The sequence below is a fragment of the Sordaria macrospora genome, chromosome 3 (genome assembly GCF_033870435.1).
Source record: "Sordaria macrospora chromosome 3, complete sequence".
In the NCBI taxonomy this organism is placed as follows: Eukaryota; Fungi; Ascomycota; class Sordariomycetes; order Sordariales; family Sordariaceae; genus Sordaria; species Sordaria macrospora.
Genome location: NC_089373.1, coordinates 4,853,401 through 4,873,844, shown reverse-complemented (window position 1 = coordinate 4,873,844; position 20,444 = coordinate 4,853,401). Strand labels below are relative to the sequence as shown.

At 52.8% G+C, this 20,444-nt stretch overlaps 8 protein-coding genes across 8 annotated transcripts; 5 read left to right on the top strand and 3 right to left on the bottom strand.

Moving 5' to 3' along the window:
* Window positions 1-39: 39 nt before the first annotated feature.
* On the bottom strand, window positions 40-2,112 carry SMAC4_05630 (uncharacterized protein). The gene is made up of 2 exons (XM_024655760.2): window positions 1,791-2,112; window positions 40-1,675 (listed from the first exon to the last, which is right to left on the bottom strand). The coding sequence occupies exons 1-2, from the start codon at window positions 2,047-2,049 to the stop codon at window positions 339-341; spliced, it is 1,596 nt and encodes a 531-aa protein (XP_024511592.1). The 5' UTR covers window positions 2,050-2,112; the 3' UTR covers window positions 40-338.
* Window positions 2,113-5,632: 3,520 nt separating this feature from the next.
* On the top strand, window positions 5,633-7,270 carry SMAC4_05631 (uncharacterized protein; the record flags this gene model as incomplete). Its single annotated transcript, XM_003348487.1, has 3 exons — window positions 5,633-6,501; window positions 6,563-7,048; window positions 7,114-7,270. The coding sequence occupies 3 exons, from the start codon at window positions 5,633-5,635 to the stop codon at window positions 7,268-7,270; spliced, it is 1,512 nt and encodes a 503-aa protein (XP_003348535.1).
* A 597-nt stretch (window positions 7,271-7,867) lies between these two features.
* On the top strand, window positions 7,868-9,151 carry SMAC4_05632 (uncharacterized protein). Its single transcript, XM_003348488.2, has 2 exons — window positions 7,868-8,141; window positions 8,256-9,151. The coding sequence occupies exons 1-2, from the start codon at window positions 8,139-8,141 to the stop codon at window positions 9,051-9,053; spliced, it is 801 nt and encodes a 266-aa protein (XP_003348536.1). The 5' UTR covers window positions 7,868-8,138; the 3' UTR covers window positions 9,054-9,151.
* A 239-nt stretch (window positions 9,152-9,390) lies between these two features.
* Window positions 9,391-11,125, bottom strand: SMAC4_05633 (uncharacterized protein). The gene is made up of 3 exons (XM_003348489.2): window positions 10,406-11,125; window positions 10,245-10,321; window positions 9,391-10,174 (listed from the first exon to the last, which is right to left on the bottom strand). Exons 1-3 carry the CDS (start codon window positions 10,650-10,652, stop codon window positions 9,557-9,559), a joined length of 942 nt encoding a protein of 313 aa, XP_003348537.1. The 5' UTR covers window positions 10,653-11,125; the 3' UTR covers window positions 9,391-9,556.
* A 432-nt stretch (window positions 11,126-11,557) lies between these two features.
* SMAC4_05634 (uncharacterized protein) lies at window positions 11,558-13,156 on the top strand. Its single transcript, XM_003348490.2, has 3 exons — window positions 11,558-11,912; window positions 12,032-12,497; window positions 12,575-13,156. Exons 1-3 carry the CDS (start codon window positions 11,687-11,689, stop codon window positions 12,849-12,851), a joined length of 969 nt encoding a protein of 322 aa, XP_003348538.1. The 5' UTR covers window positions 11,558-11,686; the 3' UTR covers window positions 12,852-13,156.
* Window positions 13,157-13,873: 717 nt separating this feature from the next.
* SMAC4_05635 (uncharacterized protein) lies at window positions 13,874-15,238 on the top strand. Its single transcript, XM_066090324.1, has 4 exons — window positions 13,874-14,124; window positions 14,228-14,277; window positions 14,384-14,859; window positions 14,923-15,238. Coding segments are annotated over exons 1-4 (564 nt in total). The 5' UTR covers window positions 13,874-14,123; the 3' UTR covers window positions 14,960-15,238.
* Window positions 15,239-15,534: 296 nt separating this feature from the next.
* Window positions 15,535-16,403, top strand: SMAC4_05636 (uncharacterized protein; the record flags this gene model as incomplete). Its single annotated transcript, XM_003348492.2, has 2 exons — window positions 15,535-15,639; window positions 15,698-16,403. Exon 2 carries the CDS (start codon window positions 15,858-15,860, stop codon window positions 16,401-16,403), a length of 546 nt encoding a protein of 181 aa, XP_003348540.2. The 5' UTR covers window positions 15,535-15,639; window positions 15,698-15,857.
* Window positions 16,404-16,563: 160 nt separating this feature from the next.
* On the bottom strand, window positions 16,564-17,621 carry SMAC4_05637 (uncharacterized protein). The gene is made up of 2 exons (XM_003348493.2): window positions 17,295-17,621; window positions 16,564-17,198 (listed from the first exon to the last, which is right to left on the bottom strand). Exons 1-2 carry the CDS (start codon window positions 17,506-17,508, stop codon window positions 17,104-17,106), a joined length of 309 nt encoding a protein of 102 aa, XP_003348541.1. The 5' UTR covers window positions 17,509-17,621; the 3' UTR covers window positions 16,564-17,103.
* Window positions 17,622-20,444: the final 2,823 nt, after the last annotated feature.

The window sequence follows — 20,444 nt, the reverse complement described above, 5'->3', positions numbered from 1 at the left end:
AAGGTGATTGCGCAAGGAAATGGGCGTTGGTTTGACATCAGTTTTCAATGCTAATTACACCAAGAATAACCCAGGAAAGCATTCAACTGCACTGCGTCGTTTGTCACATGAACAGCATGGAAAGGAACCAAAAAATGATGATGGCAAATAAGATGCCAGACCCTCTGTTGAATAGGGTTATTAGATACTATAAAGATAGTCGTCATGTGATAAACAAGGGTATCTTGAACAAAACCGCCCGCCAAAACAAAGTGTGTGTTCCAACCAAAAACAATAACCGTTAACTCCCAAAAGAAACATCATTAATCCGTAATAGTGATATGCGTTCAAGAGAGCATTTATGCCCTCTTGATCTTCTTGTACCTGATGACCTCATTGCCATCCTCGTCGACGATTCTCTCCGCCACGATGCTGTGTCCGCGAACCCACGGCCAGAACTTGGTCCAAACGAACCAGTAGAAGGCGCCAAGGAGCAGAACGGCAACACCGACGATGGGGAAGACGTAGTAGGGGTAGCCCTCGGCGTTCCAGTCTCCAACAGGAGGGATGAAGGGAACGACAGCCAAGAAGACGTTGAGGAGGAAGAAAATGACGAGAATGGGCTCCCAGCAGCGCCATGTTGGCTTCCAGGTATCTCTCCGGAAGAAGTGAAGCCAGATAAGACCGCCAGAAACAAAGCCGTTGATCCAGACACCAGGATAAGTGTAGAGGTTGACCAAAAAGTTATAAGCAGGTCCAGGAGGAGGAGCAAGCAGGACGATGATGGTGACCAGCCAATGCAGGAAAAGCGAAGCAGCAGGAGCATTGCAAGGCTTGTTGGAGCCCCAGAACCTGCTAAGAGGAAGCAGACCCTCCTTGCCCAACTCCTGGTTGAGACGAGCGTGAGCGAAAGCGACAGCCAAAACGTTGCCCAAGTTACTGAGAGCGACGAAGACAGGAAGGGCCTTGACACCGGCGCCCTCACCAAAAACGTTCTTGAAGAAAATACCAGCGACAAGAACCTCAGAGGTAGCAATTTCGCCCTTGGGGACAGCGGCGAAATAGGCAACGTTGGCCAAGACATAAAGAACGGTGACGCCGGCAACGGCGATAGGAGCGGCGACGGTCAAGGTACGGCGAGGATCCTTAAGTTCGCTCATGACGTAATTGGCGTTTTCCCAACCCTTGTAACTGTAGACAATGTTGAGCAGGGCGTTGGAGTAAGCATAAGCACCACCACCGCCGTATGTCTCAGTCGTTTCAATGCGGAAGGAGTGCTCGAAGTTCTTGGGATCAGGGACGTGGCGATGACCGGCAAGGGCGGCAAAACCGGCGAAGACGATGAATAATACGATGACAACTTTGAAGACACCAAGGACGTTGACCAAGCGGACACCCCACTTAGGAAGGAAGGCGTGCAGGGCGCAAGCAAAGGTAGCGCAAGCAACACCAATACCGCGAGCCTTGTAGCTGTCTTCGGCCTCTCCGTTGTGGGCGTAAAGGATGTAGCGACCGAAGGCGAGCGAGTTTCCAGAAGAGAAGCCGAGGAAGATCATCTGCGCGGCGAGCACGCAGGAGGCGAGGTACTTGGGGTGCTTGTAGATGTACTCGAGGTAGTTCTTCTCACCACCGGAGCGAGGAATGGCAAGACCGAATTCAAGCCATACGCTGAGACCGCAGCAGGTCAAGAAGCCACCTGTGTAGGGATGAGGTTAGGACGGAGTGGCCCCAGAGAAAAGAGATGACATGTCCCAGCAAGATGGAGAATCCCCAACTGTAGGGCTGAAACAAGGCTTGTAGCTAAAACTTACCAATAATCCAAAGGAAAATGCTGACACCGACAGAGCCCGTGGCCTGGAAAATAGCGGAGGGAGTCGAGAAGATACCAGTACCAATCATCTTGTTGAGAATCAAGAAGACGGCACCAGTGATACCGATCTTTCGGTCTTCACCAAAGGCAAACTTCTCAGCTGCCTGGACCTCACCGACGACGGCACTGTCATTGTCGTTAAACGCCACAGGGGTGGCCTTGACAGCCTCCGGGTCGGAGGACTTGTCAAAAGAACCCATAATGTATATTGTTGCCCTTCGGCCTTGATAAGGTTGTTGACGATTTGGTTGATGTTGATGACTGAATGAAGAGGAGACGCTGAGCAGAGGGCGACTGACGGTTTATAAGTTGCGAGCATTTGATATAAAGGTCGGGGTGGCGGCGCTGCGGGATGCTTGAGAGTGTGCGAGGCCCGCAGGGATCGGCCCTGGCGTCATCCCATGGCGACATTGTGGTGAGGTCTCTCAAGGCATCCCGGACCTCCGGGGAGCTTTCGGAGGTGGACCCAAAAGCGCTGTAGTTTTCGGTGTGGTCAACCTGCCAAAGTTGCGTTCGGTGGATGCAACTTGCAACAACGAGCCGCACGCCATCGAACACCCTGCCGAGCACATCGGTCTAACCAGGTTCTAGTACGTAGCGTGTAACGACCCCCAGGCGGTCAATGTCCAGAGGGACGCAAGGCTGACAGCTTTTACGCAATGAGAATCTCGATCAGGAAGGACAATTCCTCAGAAATTCTTTGACTTGGGAGTCCTGTCCTGGCCCCGTATTGCGTATGGAATCCAGAAAGCTTCGCCGGCATAGCCAAGACGGCGTGGTGTGGGATTCGAAAGGGATATCACAGATGGGGCTGATGGGTTGCGGGATGCGATGCAGTTGAAGGCAACAGAGGCCGAGACACAGGTGGATTCCCGGGTCCTGTGGGGCCTTTTGGCACTTTCTCAGTCGCCGCATGCAACGAGCTCGACAGGCAATGGGCGGGCATGGTCCACAAAATGGAAAAATTGTCGATGTCGTGCTCAGAGCCAAGAATTGCGGCAACGACCATGGGAGCCAATGCAATGCAGCCTACTGGAGCTCCCCCAATCCCAGCGGCCGGTACCTGATGCTAGAATACCGGGCAATCACCAGACATCGGACATGCCACCAACTTTTGTCACTCTTCTGTAAGCCGACGACAACATGGCCGTTCCCTTTCTTCCTTGCGTCCGGGTATCCCGATGTCCAGTTGACCCATCAGAAGCCATGCAACAATCGAGAATGACGAAAAGGAGTTGTGCCTCTCTATGTCCTTCCCCTGTCCATGGACCCCAAATCCCTCCCCCAAGGCGTGATAATTGACTCATCGAAACATCAGGATGGTAGTCTCAAGGCTGAATTGAAGATCTGGGGGAGGCGACTTTATATGTTTCGTGAAATCGCCATGAGGAAATCTCCATGATGTCCCCAACTGAAGTTCTCGACGACGAGGTCCACCATGAAGGAAAGCGTGTTATGTGGTCCGTGCGAGGCGGGTACGACAGCCCCATCCCTGAATCCTGAATCCAGAGTGACGATATGCCCAAGACGTCACCATCACATCCTTTGATGAATTGTCGCCATGAGCGAATCCTTGGCTATCCTGACGAATTGCTCGTGGTTGTGTTGCAGCTCCCTAGCTAGGAAGGTGGTTTGGTTACCCCCAAAACCTGGCGATCACGATGACTGCTAGCAGCCACAATGCTGCAGTTCGTCCCTTTGCAGTGATGGCTTTTCCATATTTCCTGATTTATCAATCCACTGATGGTGTTGTTGGTGGCCGTCGATATTTGGGGGTTATGGCGTGACGGCTCGTATTGGCATAAGGCTGAAGCCGAGACGTTCGAGGTGTTGAGTTGTCGTTTTGTGAGCTCAGCTGACTGAATGCTAGGGCGATGAGACAATCGAGGCTAGCCGATATGGACGGTCGGTAGACGCAGCAAGCAGACAAAAGTCGTCGAATTTCGGTACTCCAACAACAAGAACTCTTTCTTGGTCCCAACCGCACGATCGACAATGCTCACGACTTGCGAGAAAGTTGAGCGCGTTGGCAAAATGTGTCGATGCGGTCATGAGCCGGCTTCGACGTCCTAACCGCCCTGGTAGTTGCTAGTCACTGGACAAGCTCTTTCTGGTCTTTACACCTCCGTCATGCCCAGGGTGTCGATGGAAGAAGTAACTCGAGGGATGGTAACTTCCTCCGTCTTCGAACACATGACGGCATTGACGCAGTCCTTGTGCTTTGTTCCAAGGGCTTCTGCATCGCAATCTCGGAGCCACTGGCGTTTGGCGACCGCGTCTCTCGATGGCACATATGGCATGGAGGACAGAATGTTTTGAAGAGAGCCTAGCTGTGCAGTCACTGTCAGCATCTGCTGGGAGATTTGGTACACCATTCACTTACCTGGAGTGACAGAATTCCCAAGAGGCTGATGACCGAGAATATCGGGGCTCGAGAGCAAAGATTGAAGGTCGTCATGCCCTGAGCAAGAAGCCATGGGAGGAACTTGCTAACAACGTAGGGGCATTGTGGTTATTCCCGTTGCCTCTGGTACGAACCATCGGCAGAGACGAGGACGCTCATCAGGATAAAAAGAAAGCTGACATGATGGAGGTTGTTTCCGTTCAGTTGCTGTCGGTGCTTGAGAAAGAGGATGGATGTCACTCAACGCGTCCGGGAACCTAATTGTGCAAAACGAAACGCTTGTTCGTGGAAGGTAAGTAGATGGATAGCTCGATGGGCTTTGAACCAGATTTTCGAGGGCGGGCAGAAACGCGCCCAGATGCGAGTGAAAGAATGTAAGGGGGAAAAGAGGTAGTTTCGAGAGAGTGTCCCAGATGCGTTGTGGAAGTCTTTGCAAGACGGAATTTGCCTCTCTAGTTGGATCTGGTCGTGCTTGCCAGAACGGAGCCAGTCTGCTTCGCAACTGCCTTGGAAGCCTGGAAATCTGCGTATGACTGTGTCAAGGACGGAGTCATGGAAGGAGCGTCCCTATCGCGGAAAGCTCCTTCTCCTGCAATAGTTGCAACTAGGGCACCGAGATCGGAGACTAGCGGCTATGTGGTGACCGGTCGCTCTCGATCAACTCCTTCCGAATTGGGCATGAGTCGTGATCGGAGTCCATCGGAGACCATCACGCTTGCTTAGTCAGTAGTCGCCGGTACGTCATCCTGCTCTGGGTTGAGGGGATGTACCACTCTTGCTAATCTACTTTGGGGCTCTTGTCATCAAAGTACTCTTTATGGTGGAGGGTAAACCGAGAGTCGGAGATGCCTTGGTTGTTGTGAAGATATGCCAACAAGAGGGTGAGGGTGGATACGTTGGAGTGACAACGTTCCCTCTTCTTTTTCATCCGACATCCCGTCTGTCTTCAGTATATCCATGAGTCTTGGCCGTGTATTCCGTGGCATTATGTGGTGACCATTGACCATAGGCCGTCGTCACTGGTTGTGGTCCAGATATGTCCCGTCTCTGAAACGGCACCGAGTGAAATAGCCCAGCCGGTTTAACATGAGGCTCAATTGCCGGAGGTAGCGGCACGTACCGAAAGGTCCAGTCCCGGTATTAGCCCCGTTCAAAGGCTAAAGTCCCCCTTATTGCTTCATGGTACCTGCAGCGGGTGAAATGGTGAGGGGAAGCGGCATCTGGGCATGTGAGCCAGCCAACACGAGATTTGCAGCTTTGCTCTTCCTTGTCTTCTCACGCTGATTGCTTCACCCATCAAGCCATTGTCATCTCCAACCACCTTGTCCAGTAAGCTCGTCTGACTGCATTGCTTTGAGACAAAACACACCATCACGGCCATGCTCAAGTCTATATTCCTCGCTTTCGGCGCCGCCAGCGCAGTGGCACAGACCCAGCCCGCTCCTGGAGGCTGTACCACCAACTCCTTCACCTTCCCGAGCTGGTTCGTCCACAATTTCACCACGAATCCTGCCAAATACCAAGCGCATTACACGCTTGTGAACAGAGCAACCAACTACACTCTGAGCGTAGGTTGTCAAGGACAAGATGGCACTTATTACACTTGCCTTGCCTCGGGCCCGCGATATGCAATGACGTTTGGTGGAGCAGTCGAGCCGAAAGCAACCATCGCCATCGTCCATGTGTCTGAATTTTGGTACTGCGATGACAGACAGACCCCTAAAGCGGATGCTGCTCGTCAGTCAGTACGTCAAGCATACGACGGATTGAAATTCGAGGCATCTGGCAACGCAACCGTTGCTCTCGTTTGTAACGGCGATGTGTGTAAGTCATCCAACCCTGTCGACTTGGTCAAGGGCTCGCTCTCAGAACCTGTGGCAATCACACCTGCGTATGCCGAAGGACCGCCGGGACACAAGAGCCCAGGCTGTGGCGCCCTTTCCAAGACGCCAAAGTGGACACTGGGGACCATCATCTTCATCAACGAGACAGGTGACGGGTCATCTGCCATCCAGTCTCAGTCGATCCAGTTCCAAGTCACCAACGAAGCCACTGGGCACGTAGTTGGTTGCCTGAACTACTTCCTTGCTGGTCCAGGAGAAGATCCGCGTATCCAAATCAACTGCGGCGGCGGTACAGATCGCAAGAGCCGATATAACATCCGAACCGGCACCGTGTTTTATCCAAGAAGCTGGAAGTTTGAGATCAACGAGACGTGGTACTGCGACGATGTGGATTCCGCAAAGCCGTAAGCTATCGGCCGTCTGGTTTGGTGGAAGAAAGAGTGCTAATCCCGTGCGACATCACAGAGTAAGCATCACAGGCACAGGAAGCACCACTCTCCCTCTCAACTGCGACACCGGGTCGACCACCACATACTGCCAAGCCGACGGCGTTCCCGTTCAAGGTCAGGTCCTTTCGAAAACTGCCCTCGCCCCTTACTCCATCGAAGATCCCATCCCAACGGCAGATGGTTGCACCATTTCGTCCGTCCTCTCTCCTTCGTGGGCTTTCAGCAACTTTGAGCTCGACAAGAGCACGGGTGACGACGTAAGCTCGGCAGCCATCAGCTTCAACCTGCATCTCAACACCCAGAATAGCCTCTTCGATTTCCCTGTGTTCGTCTACCATGACGATGTCAAGTTGGGTGACGCCGAGACCTGGTATCCCGGTTCATTTGGCGCTGGTGAACAGCCTCTTGCGCCAAAGACTGCCTCGTTCCGGTATCATGATAAGACACAGGAGATTGCTATCAAGATGGATTGGGTTTGTATAGACATTGATCCGGAACATCCGTAAGTTTTCTTTCCCGTGCTTTCTAGGTATAGGAATATCGGCTGACAAAGGTGCAAAATAATAGGGTCCAGTTCAGCGGCGTCGCACCCACCAAGCTGCCCCAGCTGGAATGCGAAGAGACAGACTATGGGCTGGCGCGGTGCGTGTCTGCTCAGGGTTACAAATGGAACTCGCCCGTCTCAAACGTGACATGGAAATCGTTGGAGGCAGGCTCAGTGTGATGGCAACGTTCCGGGAGAATGCGATGGCGCTTGGGGTCTGGGCTTGTAGGTCTCGTAGGCGGAAGGGTGTCGTTAGATCAACCACCTCATGGGATGACAAGCATCTTTCAGAAGCTTCGCAGAATACCAAGACTAAATATTGAGCACCATGTGAAGTCCAAACAAGGCTCAACGACAGCCATCGTGCTTTGCTGACTCGGCTAGTGATTGGCCAATTCCACGTCGACGTGTTGCCGACGCAGGATGATGCGCATGGTACCGGTATGTATGTCAAACGGGCAGCTGAAAAGTCGTTTGACGTTGTCCCGCAGGCTCGCTGTTCGTATTTGTCAAAGACTTTGCATGTAGCATTAAAAGAGCGCACTCTTGATTATTGCCTTTCGGTTCGTCTCGCTCGTGATGAAGAAGTAAGATGAGGTTGACGTTGACGTTGACGTTGACGTGGAGGAGGAAGACGGACAACCCCCAACCCTCCGGACAACCCCCAACCCTCCGTTCTTCTCTCCTCCACTGTTGACAGTTCCCCACAAACCCACTTGCGCCCAGACCCGGCGGGGAGCTTAGATACACCCCACCCGCAGCGCTAAACTGCGGCCGCCAAGACAGCCATGAGCAACATCCCAGACTCTCCAAATCACAACTCCAACAATTGCAGATGCCACCTTGCAAAGCTTCCAGAAGCATTTGACCATAGCTTGAAAGCTACCTACCTTTCTACCTTGTCCATCGTTTCGAGACCCATCCATTATAGCTTCTAATACACGATATTTTCCTCACATCAACTCCCATCAACGATAGGCATCGCTGCTTGCTACTCTTGTTTCAAAACTCAGCAATCCTCGAATGAACCCCTGAAAGTCAGCCCATCATGGTAAGCGACCCAGCAGCAACAACAACAACAGGTCACCATCACGGTTCTCACGTCTTATCGTAAACCCTACCTACAATACGTCCCCAAGCTAACTACTCGCCCTCCTCCCTCCAGAACACAACCTTCAACTCAGCTCTCAAGCAGAGCACCTCAATCCGCAAAGACCTCGCCGCCCTCTCCTCGCACGAGCACGAGCTCGACCCAACCTCCCTCACGCCCGCCGCCCTGGGCTCTCTCTCCGCCTCGCTAACCGCCTTCAACCGGACCATCGACGAATACAACCACCTAGCCAAGCAGGAGCTCAACGCCGCCAAGCAAGAAAAAGCCTACGAGAGGATACGCAGCTTCCGCTCGGAACTGCACGACTTCCGGACGCAGCTGGACGCGCTCAAGTCCAAGCGCGAGGAACACATGCACGCGCAGAACCGCGCCGAATTATTGGGTCGAAGACCGTTTGTGGCTAGTACGCCTGAGAACCCGTATGCTTCGTCAGCTTCGGCGTCGGCGACAGCGACCGCGACGAGTGGTGGATATGGAATAGGCTCACATTCGCACGCCAGGACTAATAGTATGGCCGAGGCGGGGAGGTTGCAAAGTAGCAGCGTGTTGGGCTCAGGGGACGCGAGTCGCGAGCAGCATGCGCTGCGGGAGCAGGATTTCTTCCGGAGCACGCACTCGGCGCTGGACGATTACATTGCGCGGGGCCAGGCGGTGCTGGGCGATCTGAACCAGCAGAGGGAGATCATGAAGAACACGCAGCGGAAGCTGTACTCGGTCGGCAACACGCTGGGGATCAGTGGCGATACCATCAGGATGATTGAGAGGAGAGCAAAGCAGGATAAGTGGATCTTTTGGGGAGGCGTGGTGGTTTTCTTCTTGTTCTGCTGGTTGGTGTTGCATTATTTGAGGTGAGCTTGCTGCTATTGCTATGATGGTGGTTTAAGGAATGGTATTTTTATGGGAAGGGAGCAAAGTCAGAGAGACGGGAACTAATTTGTTCATGGATCACATTATTAGCGGAGGAGGAGCAGGGCTACTAGCGAAAGTTCGGTCAGATTGCGGCATGGGGCCCAACGGCGACGGCGGCGGCATCTGTCTCACAGTCATCAAGCGCGGCGTTTTGGGTGTTGGGCTTGGTCTGGTTTACTTTTTAACTAAACAAACATGGTCTAATATCATGGGGAGCAGCAGCAGCAATGCGTGAAACAATTTCATCTATTTAAAAGAAGGTACCATATGCCCCATTTCCCCTTTATCCATCATGTGCCTACTACCCATTAAAAATGACCGGATCGTAACCATTGAATAGCAGATACTAAGCTCCCATCTTCAGCTCTCGTACATGTGATGCCCTGCCTAGTCAACCAATCCCCCGTCACACGTCTCCTCAAAAGCACGCCAAAGGAAGACGCCCCCTAAACGTCCCTGAGCGCAATAGTAAACAACACGTCCCTCGTCGTCCTAACCTCCACCACTTCCGTCTCCGGCAACACATGGTTACTCGTGCTCATCTGTCCACCAAACTCAGTCGGCCAATCCTCCACATCCCACTCTAGTCCTTTCGTCCAGATCCTGCTCGGTTCTTTGACCGGCAGGATGCCCACCCATTTTGCAAATACATCCTTCTTCTCTGTCTCGCTGACCTGGCCCTGGCCTGGCTCACGCACCCGGATACGATGAGTGCCCGATTTGAGCAAAAAGGTAAGCGATTCCCCGCTGAACAGGTACATCCTCCCGTCGGCGTAGGTGGGCGAGGACTGGAAGAGGTAGAGATGGTGAAGCTGGGAGAGACCTTGGTCGACGCGGCCCCCGAGACCGCCAACAGCGACGATGTCGGGCGTGGGAACGTCAGGTTTGGAGCAGGAGGGACCGCGGAGGTAATCGACGGATTTACCGAAGTCGGTTGAGTATTGGTTGGGATCGTGGATGATGGCGGTCTTCTTGGCAGAGGAAGAGGATGAGTGGGTGGTGAAGTAGGTGCGTGTTTCGGTGGTGAGGGAGTCGAGGTCGCCTATTATTGCTGTGAGATCGTCCTGGAGGTTGTTGTTAGCGAGATAGTTTGGGTGTGGGTTGATTACGAGGTTTAGAATGGGATGGACTTACAAAGTAACGGTCGCCATTCTTGCCAGCAACGTCATACAGGCAGTTTGCACCTCCGTCGGCGGCGACGCGGATCGATGCTTTTGTGTGTGGAAAGTTGAATGTTAATACCCGTTTCCTGTTCTTTTCCGTCTGAAGTGTTCACATGTCAAAACAAAACATACCGTTCTTCCACAGACGCTTTACCAAGCCCAAATGAGTAAGTGGTTGGTTGAGGACGACCAGTGCGAATCGTCCGGGCTTGTGAGTGGTTGTTGTTGTTCCATTTGAGCCGTTCTGCAACTGATCGTTTGAGTCATCTTGCTTCTGATATTCATGATCTCTGATCAAATCGAGGGGATGCCATTCGAAAGTATGGTCATCACCGGCCGCCCCGGTTGTCTGTGTGGTGTCGTCGTTGGTTGTGCTCATGACTTGATCCGGATGATTTGCACACCCTTCCTTTGGTATAGATAGATGGTGAACGTAAGGCTCGGTGATAACCTGTGCAATAGCGGGACTGTGAGAATGTGATGAAGATGTTGCTTGAAAATAAACGATACTAATCTGAGCTTTCCCAGTATATGAGGAATTATAAGTTAGGTCGGTGGTGACTCGTAGGTTTGGCAGTCGATGTCAGTGTCTTTGTTTCTTTCTTTCCCGGGGCCCGTTTCGGTGCTTCCGTTGGGCTGTCCGGCGTTGCAGCATGTGGTGGGTACCGGTGTTCGGACCATCACCGATGTCTATTAAGACCGTCTTTTATAGTAGGGCGGCTAGAAACTTTAAATTCCTTCCATGACCGAATACTCGTCATTTGTGTACTTCGGGAATTCTAAGTTCATTTTGCTTGGTCATTTTCTCCAATACAAAACTTGGCGCAATGAATCTGTCGACGACCAGAAGCAAACATTTGTAAAATGTCGAGCTTGTAATAGCTTCATGCGGAGATACGCTACACACACAGTCAGCCCGAACCCCAACCCTACTGGAGCTTTGGGGATGTAAGTCGAGACTTGGATTGTCTTGCTGCCTCGAGGCTCCTCGCCAAAACTTTCCATCTTTCCTTGCGGAAACTTGACAATGTAAACGCCCTGTTATTCTTTCTCATTCACCTGTCACCTTGTATTGGTGGTTGCCTTCTCCAATTTCCTATATTGCACATGCTTCAAACAATGGCATTCTACAGGATGAGGGTGCCACTTTTAAGCGGATGTGACCAATCGGATAGCGAATTGGAGTAACAGCGCCCTGGCCCGCCCCGGTCGGTCGGCGGTCGGCCTGCACTGGAGCATCGCCAGAAATTTTGTCGGGTCGACGTGGGTCGGATCCGGGAAATGATGACAAACCTCTTGATTCCCGGACCCGTGGAGCTGCTGCGGAAGCACCATCCGACCCTCGTTTTTCCCGACTGAACCTCCGACCGTTTGCGCCTGTCTTGTTGATTTTCGAGTCCCGACACCGACACAATGTACCGCACGGCTCTCCGCCCTTCGCAAAGCGCATTGCGCGCAATCCGGCCCACCACCACCTCCTCCCCGTCGGCCCTCGTCTCCTCTACTGCCCGCCGCTTCGCCTCCACATCCGCCGCGCCCAAGAAGAGCACATGGAAGGGTGCCGCCGTACGATGGGGTCTTGCCGCCGCTGCCGTCTACTACTACAACACCAGCCCCGTCTTTTCCGATGAGCTTCCCGGTATGCGCCCCTTTTAGTTATATACCAACCTTGTTGCCATGCGCGCCCTCAGCTTCACCATCGTGTTTATTGACACCACAATGCGCCAATGCTAATACGTGATGGGCCAATTCGCACAGAGACCGCCGGTACCGCCCCCTCCCAGCTGACCGACGCCGACCTTCCCACTGTCGATGCCATTGTCGAAGAGAAGAGACGCCAGGCCGCCGAGCATGCTGCCGCCAGGAAGGCTGCCCAGGCTGCCGCCAAGAAGGACGCCACCCCTGCCACACCTTCCGAGTCGGTAGAGGAACAGACCACCAAGGTCGAAGCCCAGGCTGAGGCCATCCCCGAGGGCAAGTCCAAGCCCAAGTCCGAGTCAAGCGAGGGTGCCATCCCCGAGGCTGGTGCCTCCCCTGAGGCTCTCCAGCAGGAGGCCGATGCCCAGGGCGCCTTCAACCCCGAGACCGGCGAGATCAACTGGGACTGCCCGTGCCTGGGTGGCATGGCCCACGGCCCCTGCGGCGAGGAGTTCAAGGAGGCTTTCAGCTGCTTCGTCTACTCCAAGGAGGAGCCCAAGGGCATGGACTGCATTGACAAGTTCTCGTACGTACCCGAACTGTCGGCTGACGTTCTTGTCCAACCGGAATTTGGTGGAACATTGAGAGCTAACTACCTAACAGTCACATGCAGGACTGCTTCCGCAAGTACCCCGAGATCTACGGCGCCGAGCTAGCTGACGATGAGGCGGCTGAGAACGGCTCTGTCCCTGCCCCTGCCGCCGAGGGCACCCCCGCCAAGGAGGATCCTGAGCTTCCTGCTGCCGCCTCTCCCGTTGACGACGCTCCCTCTGATATCCCCGCCTCTGCCAGCGATGCCACCACCGAGAAGACCTCCGAGGTCGTCCCCACCGCCGCCCACGATGCTACTGCTGCCAACGGCGACAAGAAGCAGCAATAAATAAAAACAGACCACGAACAATGACAAACAACACACAGCTAGCCTGTTGCTGCAAATTTCTACAACTTTTAGTACCATTGCTCTGTACGATTTGACATATGGCATAGACAGAGAGAGGGAGACGGAGAGAGAGGGAGGAGATAAGACAGGCGCAACGACGGCGATCACGGTCAAGCGACTGGCTAGTCTAGTATCATCTGGGATAATGGGAGTTTAGAGGCGCATGCGAAGAGGGTTGAGGTTGGTTTGCCTTTCGCTTTTGAAGGGCAATGTACGACTTTGTGTATTCATACCATGTAATGCAAGCGCAAAATAGACATATCCCATGCTCATCATACCTCGGGCTAGGAGGAAGTGTTGCTGTCGACGGAAGGCCTCCGTTACCTAGAATATTGTAGCCCCTACAAATTATCATTTCCAACGGCCCCGTCTTCAAGGAAGGGGGAAACGGAGAATGACATGCTGATCAGGGACCATTTCCAACCTCAACCCAATTGACAACTTGGGGCTTCCCGCCGTATCCTGATGCCAGGGGAACTACCCTGTGTGTGTTGACTTTCTCCAAGTCGCGAGCAGCTTCGCGTTGCTTGGATCGGAGAGGCCTGGAAGCTAAGAAAAGCGTGCTAGCGGAGCCGCAGACGTCATTCGCGACATGGGTGCTCAGCTGTGCTGGCTTCCATTTTTGGGCTTTTTAGTGGGTATAGCGGGGCAGCGGGGTTGTTTTGGGGCCTGTTTTCCGGGGTGGTGAGCTGACCTTGGCTCCGTCCGGTTGCGTCACCGTTTTGGAGCTCAACCCCGTCATGCGCTGTCACCATTTGCAGTCGGCAATCACAGGCGTTTTCAAGCGGAAAGTCAAGCAGGCACGGGGCATTGCACCACTGAATGTGACTGCCCAGCATCTGTGCGTAGATCGTGGATATAGGTAGCTGTTCCGTTTTGAGCCGTGGAGGCCGTTTGCATGACTTGAAATTGTAAGGTATCTGGCCGTTGTTGCCAAGCTTTGACCAAGTTGAATTCTCCCCTTCTCCGGCTTTTCAAGTTCCTTGGTTGACGAAGTGACCTCACGCTCGTCCAATGCCGTGCTCGTTCGTCCCTAAATACAAATCCTTTCGGCCGTCAACTCCAAAGAGCTTCCCTTCCCCAGATCATCATCACTTCAAGAACAACATCCAGTAAAACAGCTTCGACGTCGCTTCACCTTTGCGATCACTCACATCCTCCCATCTACCACTAAATCACCACACAAATACTTCTTTACCACAACCAGTTAACAGTAAGCTTCTGCCTTTCTCTCGACGGCTTTGCGCGGCATATCTCCCCGAGCCCAGAGCCACGCGACACTTCCGAGGAACTTCGCTAACCACCACTCGCGATAGTGTCTTACGCTGAGATTGCTGCCAAGGGCCCCAAGCAGACTCCTGAGGAGGTAGGTTCTCGATACTCCTGTCTTTACTGCGCGCCCAGAAACGAGCCTCCACTTGGTTCGTTCGCGCGCCATAATCAAACGAATCTAACATATCCTTTGTTCTCAGGCTGCTGCCCCTCTCCCTCCCCAGATCGAGGTTGATGGTACAGAGTCTACTTCCACCGCCTCCCTGATCGACGTCGATACCCCTTCCGTCCATACCGTCCCTTCCGACTTCCAGGAGCAGGAGATCAAGACCGAGACTCAGGCCACCCGCGTTGAGAAGGAGGAGGAACAAGAAGCCAAGGAGGAGGCCGAAAAAATCAAGGCCAAGGCCCGCGCTGAGGCCGACCTCGCGAAGAAGAAGGCCAAATCCAAGGCCAAGAAGGCCGACAACTGGTTGACCAAGCAGTTCGCCAGCTTGAGCGATGGCACCACCGGCGCTCTCGCTGCCGTCAACCTCTTCGCTGTTGTTGGTCTTAGTGGATGGCTCGGCTACAGGGCCTGGGGTCTCTACGACCGCAGGCAGTTCACATGGCAGCATGCCGGCCGTGGCGCCGGTATTCTCGCCGCTGTCGCCGTCTTTGAGAGTGTATTCAGCGGGTACGTTATCTCTATGCGACAACCACCACAAGATGTTCCACAATGCTAACATTCCGTGTACAGGTACCTCGCCAAGGGCAAGAAGGCCAAGGGCCAATAGAGGATATGAATCCGGTACTGCAAGTCTGAAAAAGTCCGCGCGGCATTGATCACGACCGATCCTTCTCTTCTATGTTGCAGGGCAACACTTGTTCCTTTTTGTCGAAATATTACGTTTACGGGCTATGACGGGGGGTATGGTTTGCAATTTTCTGATACTCCAACTTTGGCGTTTGTTTAGCTCTTCTGGGTCAATTCCCGTCAAATTGACATCTCATCTCTGTTCTCCATGGTTCGATTCCTCGCTTCGCATTTTCACTGACTGGCGCACGATAGCTGTTCCATCACGGTGATCTCGGCTAGAGAAGCGCAATGCCAGGCACCATGTACATTGCCGCTGTGTGCCAACTTCATGCATCACACTTCAGCATGTGCAGTCTCAACTCTTGTCAAGTTTGCCAAGTGGTCTGAAAAGAAAGGCCGGACACGCTTACATCAAACAACACCCATAAGAGTGTCCGGATCTCTTTTTCATACCTCCTGTTTGCTAACCATCCTCAACTCACAAAGCTCCTCCCCGCATCAGTAGTGCACACAAGATTCAACGCCCATCTTGTCACAAACGCTGCCCTAATAATGGGTAACGCATTGGCGGGACCGGTCAAGGGCAGGATGGGGTCCTCGAGATATCGCACGGGTCAGCCCGTATACGATATATATGATCGACCCTTGAACGGTGTGGTAGTCCACGTTCCAGACCAAGACCTGACTGACTAACCATTCACACAATGTCCTACAGCGCTTCGAATTCCCGGCCCCCTCCTCAGCTCCGCCCGGGCCTCAAACTAACCGTCCGATTCGTCATCAGAGAGAGTGAAGATGGCCGACCCATCATCGCCATCCGGCTCGTCGGTGATTGCTGCAATATCATCAGCGTCCCCGGCAACCCAGCTTGGTTCATGCCCTGGGAAGAGCGCCTCCAAGCCACCGTCCCCTTCCCCGCCGAGCGCGAGGAGCTTCGCGGTTACATCCGCGACCACATTCTCTGGTGCAACCGAGCCGGTGCCAGTGTGGTACAGGTCACTGACGACCGGATTGTCTTGACTGGAATACACGAGGTTTTACAGGAGTGGAGAGCGAGAGCGAGAGCTCAAGCTCAACATGCTCAGGAATCCGAGAGCGGGAGCGGGAGCAGCAGCAGCAGGGACGAGCAGCGGAGCATTTGGTCAAAAGGACCAGTGTTGTCGAAAATAGCGGGGCAGTTTATTGAGTTGTTCAAGTGGGTGGAGTTCAGTCCAAGTGATTGGGCTGAGGTGATGAAGTATAAGCATCAGTGGGGGAGCGTGTTTGAGGATTTGGTCAAGGGGAGGAGGAATTTTGCGATTGGGCCTTTGAGGACGACGAGGCTGAGGGTGCATCTGGGTGAACTTGAAGGGGGAGGAGGGGGGCATTTTGATGGTGACTACCACCAGAAGAGGATGAGGTTTTGGAGCTCTAAACTCTGAGGTGTGAGGTTGTGTGAGGTAGGATGTGGGGCATTAGGAGAAGGCAACGGGGGAAAGAGGAAGGGAGGTGTTTGTCTTGTGGGAACTGTGGGAAACGATTAGGTGGGTTGCCAACGTTTATCACGGGGTTGAGTGTGCAGAAAGAGAAGGTCAGACAGAGTGTGAACACGAGCATGACCCCCTTAGGAAGATTAAATTGGAAGGATATCCGAGAAGCAACTAACATCTAATTAAATCTATTTCCAGACGCCTTGCTGATATTCATCCTAAAACGTTTTATCAGGCAGTGTCCTCGACGACGAGAAAGAAAACAGGACGGGCAGAGAGGCCCCACAGGATTTCCACCTGCCCGAGCCGCCTAGCTTGATAAACTCCACATTCTGAGTAGATAAGCACATACGACCATACCCACTGGAAAACTCGGGATCCCGTCCGCTCTCCCATAGATAAGCCAGTGAGGGCCAGACTAGTAGTTGGGTCGGTGACGACCAGCGAATCCCTGGTGTTGTATGTTTTTTGATGGTTTTTTCGCAACCCTCATCTCTCTTTTTGACTGGTCGTTTCGTGGTTGACTCTCTCTTTCCCACTCGCTATATTAAGTTCCAGCTCTGTCGCCATTTCGTTCTGATTTCCTTAACTTAAGGTAATGGGTTGGAATCCACCTAATATCTCGTAGCGCTCAGTTTGCGCATCTCCAGCCTTATCGACTCCGTCCTCCCAGCTGCCAAAGAGACGGGCAAGAGTGGCAGCGGATACCACGACCAGCGACGATAGGGCTCAACAGGTACGTCGATGCTGCAAACACAAAAGAAGTCAGCCCTTCATCCTTTCGCCATTCATTGTACACATCAAACATGACATGACAAAGTCCCGAAGCAAAGAAAAACTCACCAGATCTCTCCATCCCCTTCCCCGATTGCTCCCTCTTCACACAGTTCGCACATTTCCTCGGGTACTCTTTGGCTCTGCTCGTCCTCTTGGTGCCGCACGAGAAGGTGTAGGCTTGCGCTTGGATGACTTTGGTGCAGCGCTCTTCGGTGGTTATTTCCAGGAGAAGCTCCTTGCAGTGGGAGCAGAGGGATTGGGTTATTGCTTGGGTGCACATCTTTGGTGATGCCCCGGTGGGCGAGGATGACTGGGCCTGAGTAGAAAGTGAGGAGTGATGAGTGTGATTGGAGGAAAGGTTGAGGTTGAGGTTGGGGTTGAGGTTAGTGATTGAGGCTGAGGATGTCAAAGATGTTTGGCTCTGAGATATGGAGGTGTGATTTTGGTTGCTGAGAGCTCGATAGGGAGGAAAACGGTTGGATAGAAGGCTACTTGAAGGGAGGTTTTGAACGGTTTTTCCTTTCTTTCTTTCTCTCTTCCCTCTCCCTCTCCCTCTCCCTCCCTCATCATCGTGGGCTCACATGCAGGTATCTGGTATAGTGTTCGATGTTTCTGGAATCCTGACTGACTCAAGATCTACAGGTACCTCCCACACTGTCGAGTTATTGACAGAGTGGCTGTGCCCAGTACAAGACCATAGTCTTGGGGATTTCGATGGTGCATATCCCCTCAAGTCCCTGCATCGCTACATATTTCATCTGATACAGGTGACATCGGAGAATTATATCAACCGGTGGTGGGGTGGTGGTGAGTATAATGTATTACGATGACGTTGGGGCATCATCAAAATCCAACCCTTGAATGAGGGGAGCTGAGCTTAAGGCCTTAAGGTCATATCGGACCTAACCAGCGTTGGAGAATGTGGGATGGGAACGGGTTGTCTGATCTGCTCTGCTGCTTCCACAACATGCTGCTGACGGGTTGTAAGATGCCAATCACTTCTAGAGAAGAGTATTAAGCTTGTGTTTGTGCTTCGAGAAGCTCAAATGGCATTTCTGTCTCGCGGCTCGGCCACTCCGATGGGAATGTGGAAGTTGGTGTTTATGGGTTGCACCAGTGTCCGTTTCACGTTCTCACAATGTTTTAGATCGGAGAACCATTCGAAGATGTTGCGATACGGTACACTGGTGGTGTGATTTTGACGTTTGTTTTGCTGTGACTCTTCGGAGATACGGATCTGCGTTGCAAGTTATTCTTTGGCTATCGTCGTGTTCTTCTTCAGCCCTAACAGCTGGACTTATCGCTGTCTGGGGAGCTTGTTATGGTAGCTGGCAGAGAAGGGGATCTATTTGTCTGGCTTGGGATGTGGTGAGCTCTGATGACGAGCTTACTTTGAGGTTTCGAGACAGATACTGTGAACCTTACAAGCACTTACCAAGTGTCTCGCCGCTGCTACTACTGTCACTTCCAATGTGTGGCCGTGAAGATCACAGGCTTTGGAAGCTTCGAGCTCAGTGCAACAACTTCGTTTGCACATGGAAGCCATACCAGTGTCGAAGCCGACAAAGTATAGCAGTGTCTTTCTACTGTCTCTTGACATGCGCGCGGTCACAGAAGCCAGGGCCGGAAGCTGGAGGTTCACGGCACTCACCTTTCCCAACCCACATCGTCTTCGAATGGAAATGAGCAGCAGCATGCGAGCATAGCGGAATGAGCAAGTTTCCCTCCCATAACAGCTCCAGTCCGAAAAGCCTGCACGGTTAAAACAGGGGAACCTCCATCCGGGCATGCAGTGATTCGGTCCCGGGTTCCACCAAGTTGTGGGATCAGGGGACCGAACGAAAAAGAAAGTTTGGTCATCTTCCTTGGATTTAAAGCTCACGCTAATGCCTGTCTAACGCAGCACAACGAGTCGGTCGTCCATCCACAAACATTCCTATTGTGGTAAACCCGAATGTCCATCACTTCCACCCTGTCAGACCGAATTTCGGAACCGATTCATAACCCCCTTGAAGAAACTGACCCAGGCCGTAGTGGTGAGGTAAGCGTGAGGATGAGGTGATACCCCGTTGTCGGTGTTGCCGGTTGCCTCCAGTCCCTTTTGCTAGGTCAGGTACTCTAGTCGGTTGACGGTTCAGTGAGAGGCGATGTCTTGATGAGATGAGAAGATCGGAAAACGTCGGAAGAAGGGGTGGAGATGTCGGGTTTGATAACACAGTTGAGAAATGGTTTCTGGGTTGTGTTAGATGTCTTGATGAAGTTGAACAGGCACGAAAAGCTGTGTGTGACTTACAATTTTGCATCGTCAAGTGTATTTACTTGCCGTGCTTGGTGCAGTTGGCGCAGCTGCAGCTGTCACCACAAGAGCAAGAGTCACCGCACATTTTGATGATTGTTTTGGTTGGGGGTTTTGTTGTGGGAAGGTTGGTGATATTCGTTCAAGGTCGTGATATGAAGTTGCAGAGTCTTAAAAGAGAAGCAAGAAAGAAAACATTAGACTGAGGTATGAGGGGAAGTTCAATTCTTATATCTCCCAGTCGAAGCCCTGCCCGCGCCCGCGGTAGTGGCGCTACGCTAACTGCCCAGCACTTGCAGCACTAAGTTCACAGTAGCAGCCCAACAAGCTTAGCATCGCGACTACTAGCCCGACTAGTCACTAGTGGCTTTTGGTGAGACGAATAAGGGGACAGCCACGCCGTCACGCCCTGTTCGCCCTGCACTTATTTTTAATACGATCCCCTCATTTATTCAGGTCATTCTTCCCCCCACTAAGTCTAGGGTCTGGAAGAAGTGAGGGGAACAACGAACGAACAAACACTGGCAGTCAAGCAGTCCCGTCTGACACACACACACACACACACACACCCGTGAGCGCATTTCGCGGGCTTGGTGTACAAGTTGCAACTTTCTTTCCCAATCAAAGCCAAGCAGGCGGCGGATTCCAGCGATGCATGCAGGGCGCAAAAGCCGTGCTGAGGCATGCGGAGGGGTGGGAACAACAGGTGATTTGCTTGGTGTGGTCTATGTGGCCCCCATTAAACTTCATGGTCTTGGTGATAGGCTGGCTAGCTGCAGGCAGGCCGGTTACACTCCATGTCAAATCTCTCCACTCTTGACTACCGACCACGCCGGCTACCACGCCGGCTACAGGCAGTCGAGTACAGCAGGGACAGTGAGCTACATAGTTCTCGAAAGACTTTGAAGGTTCAGCTTACT

What these genes read in the sequence shown, in the direction of transcription:
- SMAC4_05634 (XM_003348490.2), top strand. Translation starts at nt 11,687, where the DNA reads ATGTACCGCACGGCTCTCCGCCCTTCGCAAAGCGCATTGCGCGCAATC. An exon ending in CTTTTCCGATGAGCTTCCCG is followed by an intron (nt 11,913 to 12,031) that starts GTATGCGCCCCT and finishes CAATTCGCACAG; the next exon opens with AGACCGCCGGTACCGCCCCC. An exon ending in GACTGCATTGACAAGTTCTC is followed by an intron (nt 12,498 to 12,574) that starts GTACGTACCCGA and finishes ACTACCTAACAG; the next exon opens with TCACATGCAGGACTGCTTCC.
- SMAC4_05633 (XM_003348489.2), bottom strand. Translation starts at nt 10,652, where the DNA reads ATGAGCACAACCAACGACGACACCACACAGACAACCGGGGCGGCCGGT. An exon ending in AAAGCGTCTGTGGAAGAACG is followed by an intron (nt 10,322 to 10,405) that starts GTATGTTTTGTT and finishes CACACACAAAAG; the next exon opens with CATCGATCCGCGTCGCCGCC. An exon ending in AGAATGGCGACCGTTACTTT is followed by an intron (nt 10,175 to 10,244) that starts GTAAGTCCATCC and finishes AACAACCTCCAG; the next exon opens with GACGATCTCACAGCAATAAT.
- SMAC4_05637 (XM_003348493.2), bottom strand. Translation starts at nt 17,508, where the DNA reads ATGTGCACCCAAGCAATAACCCAATCCCTCTGCTCCCACTGCAAGGAG. An exon ending in GAAGGGGATGGAGAGATCTG is followed by an intron (nt 17,199 to 17,294) that starts GTGAGTTTTTCT and finishes TTGTGTTTGCAG; the next exon opens with CATCGACGTACCTGTTGAGC.
- SMAC4_05635 (XM_066090324.1), top strand. An exon ending in CCAAGCAGACTCCTGAGGAG is followed by an intron (nt 14,278 to 14,383) that starts GTAGGTTCTCGA and finishes CTTTGTTCTCAG; the next exon opens with GCTGCTGCCCCTCTCCCTCC. An exon ending in TTTGAGAGTGTATTCAGCGG is followed by an intron (nt 14,860 to 14,922) that starts GTACGTTATCTC and finishes TTCCGTGTACAG; the next exon opens with GTACCTCGCCAAGGGCAAGA.
- SMAC4_05630 (XM_024655760.2), bottom strand. Translation starts at nt 2,049, where the DNA reads ATGGGTTCTTTTGACAAGTCCTCCGACCCGGAGGCTGTCAAGGCCACC. An exon ending in CATTTTCCTTTGGATTATTG is followed by an intron (nt 1,676 to 1,790) that starts GTAAGTTTTAGC and finishes ATCCCTACACAG; the next exon opens with GTGGCTTCTTGACCTGCTGC.